This window comes from Dermacentor silvarum, chromosome 2 (genome assembly GCF_013339745.2).
Source record: "Dermacentor silvarum isolate Dsil-2018 chromosome 2, BIME_Dsil_1.4, whole genome shotgun sequence".
Taxonomy (NCBI): Eukaryota; Metazoa; Arthropoda; class Arachnida; order Ixodida; family Ixodidae; genus Dermacentor; species Dermacentor silvarum.
Genome location: NC_051155.1, coordinates 227,700,502 through 227,716,419, shown reverse-complemented (window position 1 = coordinate 227,716,419; position 15,918 = coordinate 227,700,502). Strand labels below are relative to the sequence as shown.

At 44.4% G+C, this 15,918-nt stretch overlaps 2 protein-coding genes across 4 annotated transcripts in view; one reads left to right on the top strand and one right to left on the bottom strand.

Annotated features, from left to right (window-relative positions):
* Positions 1–8,726, top strand: part of LOC119442805 (cullin-3-like) — a 56,095-nt gene extending 47,369 nt beyond the window's left edge. The window contains exons 15-16 of the mRNA XM_037707832.2: positions 1,814–1,920; positions 7,335–8,726. Of these exons, the coding sequence (XP_037563760.1) occupies positions 1,814–1,920; positions 7,335–7,359 (132 nt within the window). The 3' untranslated portion in view covers positions 7,360–8,726. The remainder of the gene's footprint in view (positions 1–1,813; positions 1,921–7,334) is intronic.
* LOC119442803 (acyl-coenzyme A thioesterase 9, mitochondrial) overlaps positions 8,482–15,918 on the bottom strand; it is a 33,016-nt gene continuing 25,579 nt past the window's right edge. For all 3 annotated transcript variants that reach the window (XM_037707829.2, XM_037707830.2, XM_037707831.2), the window contains one exon: positions 8,482–15,021. In XM_037707829.2, the coding sequence (XP_037563757.1) occupies positions 14,879–15,021 (143 nt within the window). In that variant the 3' untranslated portion in view covers positions 8,482–14,878. The remainder of the gene's footprint in view (positions 15,022–15,918) is intronic.

Here is a 15,918-nt window from a genome sequence, read left to right as displayed (position 1 = left end):
TTCGGCCGCCCCATCTTTGCGGCGTGGAGATGGCGGGGCTTTTGTGTCGCGGTGGCGGCGACGACGCAGAGCTGTATATCCTGTGGGGTCGGTGCAGTGAGATCACGGTTTAGCTTCGCCTCTGCACAGCCGTGGCAACCACTCCGCACGGCGTGGTGACGTCGTGGCTCGGCAAAGTTAAGGCGAAGCGATGTGGCACGCATGCTGACTACACGGCTCGCGCAGCTGTGGCAAGGCTCGTTGCGGTTGGCGTAGCTGGTGCGAAGCGTTGCTAGGTGACACATGGTAACGTCATCGCCAGGCGGAGGTTTTGCGGCGTACACTAGACGGACCATCCTCGAGCTTAAACAGCTCCACTAGCTACCAGGGTTATGTGCCATTGCGCTTGGACCATTTCTCGCTAGCTCAGTTTGCGTTGAAGCAATAGACAGCATGAAGGTCGCTTCTCTCGCTGTTGCTGCCGCGCTTCCTCACGTCAACGTTTTAACAGCGAATGTCTGCGGTCATCTAGTGTGATGTGTTCATGTTTGCCTGTGCACGCTGACACCATGCTTGTTAATTTACATTGTAAGCAAATGTTTGCAAGTTTACACAGCCGATGAACTATTATCCTTACTTCATGTAGCTGTCTACGCATTTGCTATCGCAATCGATGGTTCATCTTTCGGGCGAAACTGCGACTAGCCGTAGAAAAAAAATCGCTCAAAATTTTACCTTGCATAATGAATTTTACCCTGCAGGTGGCGCGAAGTAAGCTTTGTATTTCACTCTGGCAGCATCGTAGGCATCGGATTCTGGCGTTGCCTACGAGCTCGATTTCATTTTGGTTTCCCGCCGCTCTCTTAAAACGCGATGCGATAGGAAAACGACAATGTGCATCTCGGGTCACTTGGGCCCCACCAGCCCGACTTCCATCGGTGTCTTGTGCCACGATTTATGCCGAGTGAGCACCTCAAAACTTCTTGCTGTGATGCTCCGCTCGAAGAAGCTTCTGACACACGCCAAATTCAAGTATCGCAAGTGTAAGTTTGCCGAATCTGCAAAAACGACAACGCACTGCTCAGGCTCCACCAGCTCAGCGCACATAGGCGTCTCGTGCTTGAACGATCTGTGCAATGCTTTGCATGATGTAGATGTCAACTACATAATGTCAAGTCAAGTCTATCAAGTCTTTTAGTGACTTTGGATGGTACGTTTTCCCAGTTAGGTACGTTACTTCTTGCGTTTCTTTCGAAAACGTATGAACAAGGTTCTGCTGTGTTTGTACGTGTCCAGTGTGGCAAATAGACAATTTTTTTTTTTTTTTTTCAGATGATCAGGTGCACTGCTTGCTTGCTGTGTTGTCTGCTCTGTCCTTCTCAGAGCAGGTGGCACAGGCTCAGATTAATATATTGGTCGAATCACGAACTGACACTATCTGCACTTTGGCTTCTCTGATTGGCTGACATGGCCTGTGGCTTTCACTGTACTGCAATTAGATTGCTAGACGAAGTGTAGAAATGAGGATGACATGTGCTTATTTTGTCTTCGAGTTGATGCTGCTAGTGGCAGAGTGTACGGCACTGGTCCACAATGGATGTTCTGTCAAAAAAGCATGGCCAACATGACAAAGCAGAATTGTGCTGCTGCTACATCGTAGCACAATGATCTGTGGGATCTGTGCAGTGTCACTGCAAAGCGTCTTGTCTTGATGCACAGTTTTCCAGCCTTTATGTTGCTGTCTTGCGAGACTATACAATCTGTTTTGGTGTTAGGCAGACCATTGATCGCATCTCTATGTGCTAATGTCTTGATACCGCTTTCTTCCCACCAGGTGACTAGCCAGCTGCGGTCCAGGTTTTATCCCAGTCCTGTAGTCATCAAGAAGAGAATTGAAGGCCTTATAGAGAGGGAATACCTAGCCAGGACTGCTGAAGACAGGTATGGGCATGTTGCTTGTCCTGCCTATTACGCATGCATTTGCAGGGGGAAAGATATGAGCTTTAAATGCTTTGTACACTCTGCCGAGAAAATAAGCAGTTAACAGGGTTGCCTGCTGTATTTAGGATTTTTTGTCAGTTATCATTATACAGCTTGTAAGTCAGCTGCTGTGAAAGACTTCATGCCAGACAAACAGCTTGGAACAAAAGTGGAAAGATGCAAGTAGAAAAGCCACTGTTAGCTCCCATTGCCTTGAGGGTGGTACAGTAGACTTCAGTTTTTGAGTTAATTCTGTTTTTTGGTTAATTTGATCCCATCTGAAGGTCCCGGCTGGCTCTTGTACGGGCCAGAAGTTTGGTTATTTTGATAATGAAATTGGCCCTCGCTTGATAATTTAAGCTTGGCTAATCAGCACGCAGTTGATTCTGCTTTTCAGTTAATTTGATCCCGACTAAATGTCCCAGCTGACTTGTGTGGGCCAGAAGTTTCATTATTTCATTCATGAAATTGGCCCTCGTTGGATAATTTAAAATTTGTTCAGTACGCATGCTTCCGACACAAATGGCGACTCCAATGGTTGCACTTCATCTGTGATCGCGCTACGGGACAGTGAATGCATCGCAAGCACAAAATGTTCCTTTGAAATTGCAAATTTTCGGTAGATTTTGAAGCACAAACAACAGCTTACAATGAATGATTACTGTATTTGCCCAATTGTAATGTGTGCCTTTTTAAAAAGAATAATTAATCTGAAAATTGCCTGCACATTACAATCATATACGAAATGGAAACTGTGTTTGCAGCGTTAGCTGCAGCCTTCAATCACTATTGGACCACAAGGAGGGTGACATGTTGTTCATAGGCAAAAAGCAGCCTGACCTGGCCTGATGTTGGACATTGTATAAATAAATTTTGATTCTGTGAAGGCAAACTTTGCAGGATTCATCTTATTTACGATTGCCAGAATCTGAGGCATGGTACATTTTTCTTGTTAAAAGATAGGGTGCACGTTAGATTTCAGTGCGTATTGTTTTCTAGTATGAACCGACAAAAATCCAGTGGGCATTAGAATTGCGTAAATACAGTCAATATAATATTACCTTATTTTCCGGGCTATAAGTCGCAGCTTTGTATAAGTCACACTCCCCTCAAAACGACAGTTTTTCTGCAAGAAAAGAAAACTTATATAAGTCGCACGAGTATATAAGACGCACCTGTTCGTTCGGTAAGAAATTTTAACAAATTTGTAACGTTTCACTCCGTGAACACTGGTCACACGCAGGCGTGTGGGTGCCATTCCAGTTATATGAACACTCCAGGCACATTTCTGCAGTCATGGTCACTGTGATGTTCCGTATAAAGTCCAAGGGAGATAACATCGTCCACGCGCGCTGTGTGCTGTATGTGCGAGTGAAAGCGTGCAACGAGGGAGGAAAGCGGGAAGGCCCGTAGCAATTAAGTGGCAGAGGAGGTCAACCCAGCTCGCTTTGCGTGGCCATCCGATACAGATGGAAGTTTTTCCGGGAAAAAAAAAAACATAAATTAGTCGCACCGTTCTATAAGTCGCACAGACGAAAAATTTTGGAAAAAAACTCTACTTGTACACCGGAAAATACGGTATATGCATTATATATATTAAAAAAAAGATGAAGCAGCGTTGGGTTCGGTTGTTCTATTATGCCTCGTCTTTTAATTTGAGCTGCCGGATAATTTGGTGAGGGGGGAGGGGTATTCTGTAAGTGTCCACCTAGTGGACATGTACATTTCGTCTGCTGCTGAAGTTCTGAGAGATTGGCTGGGCTGGGGCACGCATCAGGAGACAGGGCACCCCCACCAAATCGGGCCAATCAGCACTTCAGCAGCAGACAAAATGGACATGTCCACTAAGTGGACACTTGCAGAATACCCCACCACTTCTTTCGGCCGCTTCATGGTCAAATTGACAGAAGTCAACTGTAGGAAGAAGGCTCCCCACTTGCTTATCATTTTAGCTTTTGGCTCGCTAGTGGGTATTCTCACCTCGAAATTCTTTAATACATAGGCAGTCGTGGATCCTTGCATGCTTAAAGGGATACGGACACAAAATCAGAAAATTTTACGAAAATGCTGAAAATGAATCCTCAGTGTGTGATTACACCGGAAAGAAGTAGTCACCTAGCTCATTTTTGAGCTGATGTCTTTATTTTGTGGAGTTTTTGTGAACGTGCGCCTCGCCGCCCGACCCGCGGGAGTTGGAAGGCGTGACGTCACTGACACTCTCGTTGGATAGCCAGCCGGCCGGCCGCGGTCATTCGAAGCGCGCCAACGCTGCCATCGCGAGCATGGATTTGAGTTCTGGCGCGTCACCAGCGATGAGTACACGTCTGAAGACGAGGACCATTCCAACTTGGCAAGAAATATTACCGCTTAGGGTTACGAGCCTTCCGCATGAAGCGACGAAGAAGAGCAGGCGGCCGTGGAAGTGCCGGTCAGGTTTTCGCGAACCGTAGCGTGAAGATTTCGCTCTGCACCAGACACTTATGCAAGAATTATTGGTCATTTCCTGGTGTAAATTTTCGGCAGTGGCGTAATCGTGTTGCTGCCGAAGATTTACACCAGCAGCGACGTAGACTACACTTGGTTACTGCAATATTAGCTGTTTTTGTGTGTTTGAGCTCTGCGCCACCAGGTGGCAGCATCATATGGGCCACTCACGTTTACGGTTCCGCCCCAACGCCCGCGTTTACCCCATTACCGCAGAAGCTAAAGCTCTCTAATCAGCAGGTATCCAAAGTTGACGCGCCTTCTCGTCTCTGGGAAACGTGTGCGACGGCGTGTCACGACCAACGATGCTGTCATTACAGCAATGTCTGGGCATTTCCTTCCGCTGAGACGAGCGCGTGTCTACCGAGCGATGACCAGCGGGAAGTCTCATGTAAGAAGCACCACTTGCGTGGAGCGCTGATGGGGGTAGTGTTTCAGACGGACCACATTGGAAGATCGCTAAAAGGGGTTAAACAAATGCTGCAAGCGACCGACACCTCCGGAAACACTGCGACGGTTGTGACCGACCTTGGCCGCGGGTGGGTGTTATGATGTCAAATGTCAGCTTCTGCCGGCGGCCGCTTGGAGGCAAGGTGCAACAGAAAATCGCAAATAAAAAAAAAAAGTTGCTCGTTCTTTTTTTCAAAGCAGCTTGTTGTATTCGTCATTTTCAACAGTTCAGCTTTTGTTCCAACGCAAAAAACCACCCGCCAATTTTTGTGTCCATGTCCCTTTAAGGCAGAGAAGTGCAAGCTAGCTCTCTTTATCATTGAGTAGAACTTGTTGCTGGGCAAGTTGGTTGAGATCTGAGGCATACATGGTTGCTCTAACAGGAAAACAAAGACTTGGAAAGAAAAGTAGGAAACGATAGGTCGAGCACCAACTGTTTTTGTTCTTGCAGCAGAGCAGGAGGGATTCAACTGCTCTGCTGTAGGAATAAAACAGTTCAGTGCCTGACCTATCATTTGCTACTTTCCTTTCTAAGTCTTTGTTTTCCTATTAGCGCGACCATGAATTCCTCAGAATCTCTTTATCATGCTGGTTTTCAGGAACCATGTTTATGTAAGTCTTTTGTGTAGAAGTACTTGATCTTTACTTGCAATCAGTAATTGCTTACAGATGTGTCTTCTTCAGCTTAGTTTTCATTTGCATTTTGTAGCAAACTAGTTGATTCTTTTAGTTGTTTTTCTGTGGCTTATCTTTAAACCATAGCATCAATATCATTACTGCTACTAAACAACGCTTTAGGCTGATCGCGTACTTGATGTATGATCTTGCTTGTAACATGCGTGAATGTGCATCTTATTTAGGTTGGCTATGGATCTAATTTGATTTTGTGTGTTTTCTGTCTTATGAAAAGAGAACACCGCTAACAACAGTTTGGAGTATGCACTGAAGCAGTCAGTCATTAAAGAGGCCCTGAACCACTTTTTATCGAAGTCGAAAAATGCATTTGAAGTCAAATCAAGCTATTTCAGAAATACTTTGCCGAAGAAGTTCTTCAATGCGTTCAGCAGGAAGCGGAGTTATTGGCAATCAAGCATACCCTTTGCGGTGCTTCTGCTCATTAATTTGCACTGTGAAAGCTGCAGCGGAGCGGGCTGTGCCCGCAATGCACCGCCTACTGAAAGTCGTTGTGGCACGCAGTTCAAATTTGATTTTTTTTATGTTCACGTAGACGCAACTATTTCCGGTTTTGGCACCTACAACGCACCAAATGCGGTTGTCCTCAGCAAGCCGCAGTGTGCTCAGCCAGAGGACTTGTCACAGCACTCTGCGGTGGAGGCGGTATCTATGCTACGTAGCAGACGGCAGCTGTATGCAACTGCAGCGTTTGCCTTTGTGCATGACAGGGCTAAAGTGCGCGCTTGCGCTCATATGCTCCTGTCTGGCTATGCTACGTGGTGCAGACTGGTTTTGTCTTGCTTGACCGTTGGATAGTAGCCACATCCAACTTGCATCTTTAAGCGCTATCAATAGCTCATGACGAAGGGAAGTCTCCCAAGGCGTCTAACCAGGAGCGGCCAGGAGTGAGTGCACGTTGAAAAGCATGCGTGTGGTCTGACCTTAAGTTTTGCGTGGTTCGAGGCTAGTTGAGTGTTCAAAGCTAGTCAAAATTAGCGAGGCCCAATGGCTACAACACCAATAAGTAGGGTGGCCAAAGTTTTAATTCCTACGAGGGCGGATGTGGCCGAGCGTATATAAGCCTTTTCGCTTGCGCGATAACAGCAGTGATAGTGCGCTCCCAAGAAACTTTCGATCACAGGCCTTATCAGTCTACTGTGCCGGATCACAAAGTGCACTTCTGCTAATCTATATCACCGCCACTGCCTTTCTTGCTCGCTATAGTTAGCGGACTACGTCATTGAGCCAAACCGGAAGCCGTCCAGGGCGCGTGTTTGTAAATAGCGAAAAGGTCTATACACAGTGACAGTAGGAAGAAGCACACTGATCCAAACACCCTTCTTGATAGTCGTTGGCTATTGGGCAATAGCAGCCATGTATGGGAATCTGCTATATTACAAAATAAAGATTCCAGAAAAGAGTGAGGAGCAGGCTTCTGTTGAAAAGAAAGCGCTTGAGAGAAAGGTGACTGTGCTCCACTTTCGAGATTCACGCGCTGTGCACGACTGCAAAATTTGGCTGAGATGTTCACAGCAGCATATGCTATCCGTGGACTGTGTCTTTTTCACGAAGCTCGAGGCGTGGTTCAGGGCCCCTTTAAACTTCCCCTTCTATCTTAGTGGCTGCTGGAGTGGCCGCTGGAATGGGGTCCGTGAAGGAGAATATTTGGCTCTAAGTTCAGCCCTGCAGAGATGGTAGCTCACATGTATGCCTTGCTTCAAGATTTCAGGCGCATATAGGTGATGGCCTTTGAATTTCACTTGCAGGAAGGTGTACACCTACGTGGCGTGAAATCTGGAGTGCTGGAATTTGTGGAAAGATGGGCACCGGTGCCTGTGGCTGCAGATGTACGGTTATTTATTGGAGCTGAGGAAATGGGCTGAGTCACAGCAAAACTGCTGGCACAAGTGCAGCTGGAAGGAAGACCTGTTCTGGCAGCCCTCATTCTCCCTTCTTTGGTCACTGCTGCCGAGAAAAGAAAAAAAAGAAATGTCCTCCTTTCTTTTCTTTGCATTTCATTCCACAATGAGAGGTGGAGATGCCTTCAACTGTTCTTTGCTTTTCAATATCTTAGTTTTATGGAGGGGCTCACGTGGGTTTTCTTTGAGCTTTCTCTGGGCGCACATGGGAGGCTAGGTTTTTTTTTGCAAATGGAAAGGCTTACTGACATCAAAGGATGCCTGCTCTGTTCAGGCGTAGATATGTCACATAAGTGTGCCGTCATTTGAATGCTCCGATTGATGTCCACATCAATTTCTGCTCACTCCGACGACGGCCACATCTGTAGAGGCGCTCTTAAGTAAGGTTAAATGTGGGACATAAATCTGTACAGCCTGTGCATAATTGGACACATAATTTTGTCTGTTTGCGTGCCTGTCTGCGTGCATGAATAATTGCGTCTATTTCTCTTTGTGCTGTGTTCAGTTAGCACGTAAGGTGCCTCCCTTTATATTAGCTTATACAAGCTATTTATTCTGTTTTTGTGCAGCCGTTAGGCAATGCTGTTTCCATGAGTGGGACACAAGGGTTTTTTTTTTTTCGCCCTTTGTTTTGTTTTTCTTTTTTTAATTGTGAGAGTTGTGTCCAGTTTCAAGCAGTGTGTAGTATGTCGTGGTTTTTACGGTGAGATCATGATCATGATACGTCACTACTGTGAGATAAAAAGCTGTGACCTCCGTGTGAAGTTCTATGATGCAAATGTCCCTGCCACATTGCCTAGTTGAAAGTTATAGGTACAGTTGCTAGTTGAGGGAATAAATGGGGTTGGGTGAAAGGCCTAGGCACCAAAGAAGCATTGCCGTACGAGTTTGCATTGCCAGCGCCGAGAAAGTGTGTGCATGTGTTTGACTGAGGGTCAATGCCTTCTTATTTGGACAGTCTGTCACAACAGTGTACATTTCCTTTTTTTTTCCCCTTTCTGCTGTACACTACTGTATGTACAGAAGGAACCTAGCTTGCACCACTGGGTGTCTCGAGTATGATTTTGCAGGCACGTTTTTCAGATTGTGTGCTGCCACAGGAGTGTATCACCCCATGAGCCTTTCATTGGCCTCCCAGTTGGGGAAATGGGGTGCCGTTTTTTAATGCCTTCATTTATTGTTGTACATAGCATTATGTGATGTACATAAATTGTGTCAGTAAAGAATTTTTCTTCCTTCTGTGGATGTGTGGTTTGATGGCTCAAGCAATATGACTGATTGGGTGATACTTCATTTCTTACATAGCAGGCAACACTAGAAATTTCGGCTAGATAGACTTTTCTCATTCACATTCACGACCAAAAAAGAAAGATAGGTAATGGCCATTTAATTCAGTGTAACATTTGATGACATAATTATTGCATGGGAGGTGTCGCAGATCTGAACCTATTTACCACTGAATCGGCCGAGTGAAATGTTAATGCTAGCACACCGTTTGTGCTCATGACCAAAACGTGGCACGTCGCAAACTGTAAGCATAAATGTGATTTGAATAAATGAAGCATTAATGTTACCTTGTATTTGCATGTATTAGTTGAATATTGTAATACACTTAAACACCGATATAACATACTACAATGTAACGAAATTCTTGATCTAACGAAGTATTTAACTTTTTATAACTTGTCCATAGAACACCATGTATTTTGAGCCTCAATGTAACTAAGTGTGTGTATACATGATTTCAATATAACAAAATTGTTGCTGCTGCAAAAGAATACCGAGACAATAAATGGTAACTTCCTCAGTCGCAGACGGTCAAATGGTTGAATTACATGAGGCTGCTTGTGAATACACCTTAAATCGCGTGCTGCACGACCAATAGCCACTGCCAAAGCGGAGCAGTGTCATGTTTTTTTTATAAAGTGCAAGTGCGACAATGAGCTATCGTGCTCCATGCACAGTATGCTTTAGGTGTGAGTGAAAGTGTGCGAGGGTCAGCCGAGAAAAATGATGGCTTGACGAGCGTTGCCTTCCCGCGTGAGCAAGGGGGCAGGGGAGCGAGCTTGCGGTAATGGCGATAAGCACACGCGAGGGCCAGGCCAAGTGCATACGCAGCCCACGCGCTCTGTTTTGGAGTTAATCTACTGCGTGTGCAAAAAGAGTGGGCTTGCCGTGATGGCGTACGTGGCATCACGTGCGCTGTCTTCCCGCACGTTTAACTTTTTCCGTACCACGCCCACTGGGCATCGTTAGCCCGCTATCGATGGTTTAAAACGCCGCTTTTGAGACCTTCCGGGCCGCTCATGGACACACTACGCCATCAGTTCCGGAAGCGGCGCACGCGCTTCGGGAGATCGCAGATATCGTGTTTCTGCTGCCTCTGCGGTTGATCTTATCGATGCATCGAATAGCAGCGAGTCGGAAAACGCTGAAAGCGACGATGACACAAATCGCAGATATCGTGTTTCTGTAGCCTCTGCGGCTGATCTTATCGATGCATCGAATAGCAGCGAGTCGGAAAACGCTGAAAGCGACGACGACACAAACCAGCCTAGAACATCGGCGGTCGCAGCCCGGCACACCCAACTGTAGTGCATTGTAGCGGAATACCTGTTCAATGAGAAATGTAGATTATTTCGGACATAGTGTCTATTAGACGGCAATACATTTCTATATCTCATAATTTTCCGAACATTTTTTTCTTAGTAGATAGAAGCGTGTCTTTACATACATTGCTCAGTTTTATCCCACAATTTTAATTTTGGCAATTTGTCTTCTTATGACATATATCTTGTTAATAAAACTTCTATGTGTGAAAAGTGCATTCATTTTGCTTTTTGTTCATGTATTACATAAAATATTGAGTGCAGTAGTTCCCTCAGAAAAAAAAAAAAAACTGCCGTAACCTCCCAAAAACACCTATTTACCCCATGGTAGGGAAAGAGTTAAACTGGAGATTGCGATATCTCGACTTTCCGAGATGCATTGAAGCGAGAGGCAGACAAAGCATTTGCTCCCTGTTGCAGGCGCTAGTGCGTCGTCCCACTGTGGGCGACACTATCGGCCGCAGAAGCGGAGTGTATGCAGAAGCATGGCTGGCGCTATTTGAGAGGTGCGTTCGCAAGCGGCCGTTTGATTCAACCATGTGACCATCTGCGTCGATGGATGTTTCCATTTATTGTCTCTCTACTTCGTGGTGGTAGCAAAATTTGATTATAATGAAACCGTTTATAAACACACTTCGTTATATTGAGGTTCTAAATACACAGTATTCTATGGACAAGTTATAAAAGGTTAAATGATGCTTCGTTATATCGAGAATTTGCTTACATTGAAGTTCGTTATATTGCTGCTTAACTGTATCAAATAATTATTTCCAAAGCGTCTCTGTTCAAAATCACATGCAGTGCAAAATGCACGGAGTGAGCCCTATGACCACACTACTTGAACATGACTGCTTAAACTGCCCAAGCCGCAACTTCATGTAGGTTGGTTCCCTGCAAAGTTAAGAGCCGGCTTGCAGCACTGCAAGTGGGCTTTCCTGCACAATAATTGTTTTCAATCGCCTTAATAAGGAATAGATCTGTAAATTGCATGCAGCACTGGCTTCAGGCTCAACGCGACCTTCTACCACAGTACAGTTGTTCATATACAGGGATTGTTGTACGTGAAGCATCTTGTATGGTGCAGTGAACAATTTGATGGTGGCAGGTGTGAAACTGACGCCTATGGCTAATGCCAATGACAAACCGAAGGCTTTAGTTTGTTTATGGAGCAGTATTCTTCCTTTTTCAGGTGAGTTGATGCTGCATAGCCACTGCATTGTAGTCAATAGAAACATGGTTACTACAGAGTTTTTGTTAGTGTAACAAGTCCAGTTGGTTGCGTTGCATTACACATGACGAAGGCTGGACATAGCTCAAAGCTGGTGTTCTAGTGAATTTAGTTGCACTATTAAACTCTGTTGTAATAACATGTCCTCATAGGCAGCTATCCAGCTTAAACCAAATCGTCTGCACTGCTGACAAAGGTTCAAAATTTCTACTTCCAAGTGTGCTGCGCTTGGTTGGAAAATGCAGTAGGAATAACTATGTGGCAATGCAATAAAAGCCACATGTCCAGCACTTCTGCAGTGCTCTCATGGAAGAAAAAAAGATGCTGTTGGCACATTAATTACTCGCCAGACTAAGGCATATATCAGTGAAGATGTAATGCAGATTAAGGACTAGTGGGTGGAGCCAGTAACCTAACTTTGCAAATTTTTTTCTTGTGTAAGAAAGTACTTTCACTGACCTCCCTTACATAAGCTATCGGTCCTGCTGTTTGACCAGCTAATATTGAAATTTTTAGGTGGCCCACAACGATCTGCCATTTACAGAGAACATATGACAAATTTGCCATTTTCTCAATTTAGGACAATTTTCTCTTCCTAGTTTGTTGCATGACAAAGCACTTTTATCCTATTATGTTTGAGACTGCAAATGCGCCAGATATAACATGACAGTGAACAAAGCTAAAAGTTCTATAAACTTCAAACCTGCCCGAACTTGTGCTTCTTGATTAACAAAAAACGCAGCAAAAATTAAATTCTCTAAATTTCGTACAAAATGTTTCTGTACTAAAAAAATTGGGCATATTTCTGAAAAAATATTTCTTCTACACCCTGTCTCGCCTTGCATTATAAAACATCAATGGTCTTGAGGTAGATAAAAATAATTTTGTTTCTGCAAGAAATATTTTGGGAATGCACTTTAGTAGTTATCCCTAACTTTTTCTATAGAAATTGCAGGGGGTCAACTTCGTGGTTGGTGCATTTGGCTTGAAATAACCCTTTTGAAAATTCTTAATTTCATCACCCCACCTAATTTTCTGATGTCCTTGACTGTGCCTTTCCCTCGGCACCTATTCTGTAACTCTAATGGTCCACCGGTTATCTGCCCTACACATTACATGGCCTGCCCAGCTCCATTTGTTTCTCTTAATGTCAACTACAATATTGGCTATCCCTGTTTTCTCTCAGATCCATGCCGCTCTCTGCCCTTCTCTTAACATTACGCTTAACTTTTTTAGTTCCATCGCTCTTTGCGCGGTCCTTAACTTGTTCTTGAGCTTCTTTGTTAACCTCCAAGTTTCTTCCCCATATATTAGCACCGATAGAATGCAATGATTATACACTTTTCTTTTCAACTACAGTGGTAAGCTCCCAGTCAATCCAACCCATTTTGTAGCGAGAGCTACATTGGCCGTATTTTCGCCGTTTCGCTGTGGCCGGTGGCCGCACCGCGAGCTGAGCCGTTCCCTAGCAACCGCCGCATCTGGCAGCACCATTTACCGCGACATCTAGCATGACATCGGAGGAGGAGCCGGTGAAACCGCGTTGTAACAACCGCCGCAGCTGGCAGCACTACTTGCCACGCCATCTGGCATGACGTCGGAGGAGGAGCTGGCGTTGCATCGTATATATAGAAGGGATGGCTCGGTGGGATTCGTCAGCAGATATGGAAAGTGAGTCGGAGAGACTGAAAGAAGCCAGGCTTTGTCGTCGGAACGAAACCAAGAGGAGGCAGCGAGCCGAGGAGACAGAGGAAGAACGAGCTGCACGCCTCGAGAAGCGTCGTAAGTACGAAGCGGCCAGGCGAGTGGATTCAGATGAGGATAGCACCTGAAACGTGTTCCAAGTCACTGGACGCCAACCCCTTATCCTCCCGCCTCACCGACCATCGGGATGTCTTTGTGGCAATTGAGAAACAAGATGAAGACTATCAAAATAAATGCGTTACACTTTAAAAATGTCTAGTCTTAAATGTAACCATAACTTAACGAGAGGTAACAACCAAACCTAAACACTCAGACATACGAAGCTAAACGCTAAAGATGTAACTGTAGAGAGAACCAAGCTAAACAATAATATTCGCCGTACCTCTCGTTACGCACACTCAGGCACAACTGAGTTAAACTACAGCAAATTTTTATTCTTCTCTAAATTTCCTGCTCACGATCAGGTGCAAGTTGGAATCATTTAGTGTAAGACAGGGGTAATTGGAGATCACTGGGAGAGGCCTTCGTCCTGCTGTGGACATAAAGAAATTGGCTGATGATGATGATGATGATGAACCCTTTTGCACTGTTATTTAAAACGAACAAGGAATATTCCGTCTGGGATTGACAAATGGGTTCTTAACTGTTAAGAGCTATGGTCACTTGTCGCTGAATTTTAGCCAAATAATCTTAAGTGCACTTGCCCTCAGACGTTTTTAGAATTTAGAAATAGCTTGTCTCTTGTGATCTTTGTATCTGAAACAAGCACGCATGCCAAAAATAGCCGTTTTCGATGGGAAATGGCATGTGTTTGACACATTTACTGCACCCTAAGCACCACGAGGACAGATGCTGCTGCTAATGGAGTCGTCACTGAGGTTAGGCATGTGTGTGCTGAAACAGAATTATCCAGGGAAGGCCAACTTCAGGATCGAAATAACAAAAGTTTGGGGTTGATTGAGCCAGGACCCATGGTCGGGATTAAATGAACTGGAGTCTAATTAACAGAAGCTTACTGTACTTCGATTTTTTCTGCTGCCAGTGTAAGCTGAAAATTTTCCCCCAAAGTTTTGTTTCTTCAGTATTGCCCCATGTTTTGGACATACAGAAATTGTGCTTAAAAAACAGTTGCTATCTTCTTCTTTTTTTTAATGATGGAATTTTTACTGCAAAACTCATGAAAAACCTGGGAAGGTCAGAGAATTCTGAAAAATGAGTTCACTAGACAAACTGATGAAGTATGGTTGGTGTCATTCTTTTGTGTGAAGTGCGAATGTTGGACCAAGACGCAAACACATGGTGCTTGTCCTTGTGCCTTCATCTAACATTTGCATGTCACACAAAGATGCAACGTCAGTGCTAGTCTTTGTTTATGTTGTGAAATGTTCATGCTCCACACAAAAAAGTTATGCCTCCAACTAGAGTCACCACAGGTAAAATTAGTGCTTTAATATACATATATATTCATTTTCACAACAAAATAGTGTGAAATTTAAAAATTGTATGAGAGGGAAAGCATGCCGTGAAATGCTAGAATCTTGTAAGTAAAAGCTAAATTCTGTTACACATTGGTTAACATGAGTAGTTGGTGTTTCTGGACACCAAAGAATCCCTGCAGTATTAATTAATACAAACATGTAATAAACAAGTGCTTTCTCTTTGCTAGTTGCATACGTGGCACACAGGCAGTAGTTATACGTGCACAGCTTCGTAAATGCAATCGCTATTGAATTCCCTTGGGCCATGGGTTCATCTGGTTGCTGTAAAATGCATCCTCACAACCTCAACTCGAGCATCCATTTCAGTGTTGGTTGTCTTGCACACACCACACTGCTGTACTGTTGCTGAACTCATATTAGCTTTTTTGATTCGTGGCCCGAGCCATGGCTTGTGTTGTGGCTTTTGCTGTGACTATGGCTGTGGCTTGCTGGAGACTGTCGCTTTGACATGGCATGGTCCAGGTACCGTTTTCCTTCAATGTACAGCATACTTTCTGCGTGAAGAACAAGGCAACATGAATTTATTAATGCGCCCTTTTTTAAAGTGCGAAAAGTGCTTGAAGAGACAAGTCTCTCTGCATAAGGCATGCGCTGGCCTCGCATGAACAAACCTGCAAATAGGTGATGCACAGCTACGAGCCAGTGGAAAGCAAAATACACAGTCGAAGTACTGAGTTATGCTGCCTTTATAATGCTGCCTTCATTGACGGTATGTGTCTACCAACTGTTAATACTTCAACTTGGATGACTGCACCACAAACAGTCTGTTAGGGCGGTGAAAAATAAAAGCCTACCCAGTTAACTATTTTCGAGAGAACATATTTTCCATCACAGCTGAAGTGATGCTACCTCTAGGGGGTTTGAATATTGGAAAATGTTACATACGAGTTGAATATAATATTTTTAACACTCGTATTCAATTTGAAAACAAACTATTAAAAAATTGTTAAATATTCAGAACAATTTGCAAGATATTGCTGGCTAAGCGGGAGCAGATGCGATTCCCTGCTTTTGCTTGTTTCTATCTAACCTGTTAATGTGTGCACCAGATTTTGTGCTATGTGGTACGCTCCTGTATTGGTGAAATTTATTGCATAAAGTAAGCTCAACCACTGCATTTTGAGGACAAGCCAGTCTTTTGATGACAAAGGGCACCAGTTTGCAAACATCGAGGGTGCAATAAAGTGAATACGGAGGATTGCACAAAGGACTCAACTGCAACAAGAATGCTTTTCTAGGGAATATAGGTCCATTGGACTGATCCACTGCAGCAATTTTCGTCTGTGCGGCCTCGCTATGGAAACATGCCATCTGGTACTTGGCTGCAGCACATCACATCACGTTTCTCTTATAACATTTCAGCATAGAGATATTGGCGATACATTACCACA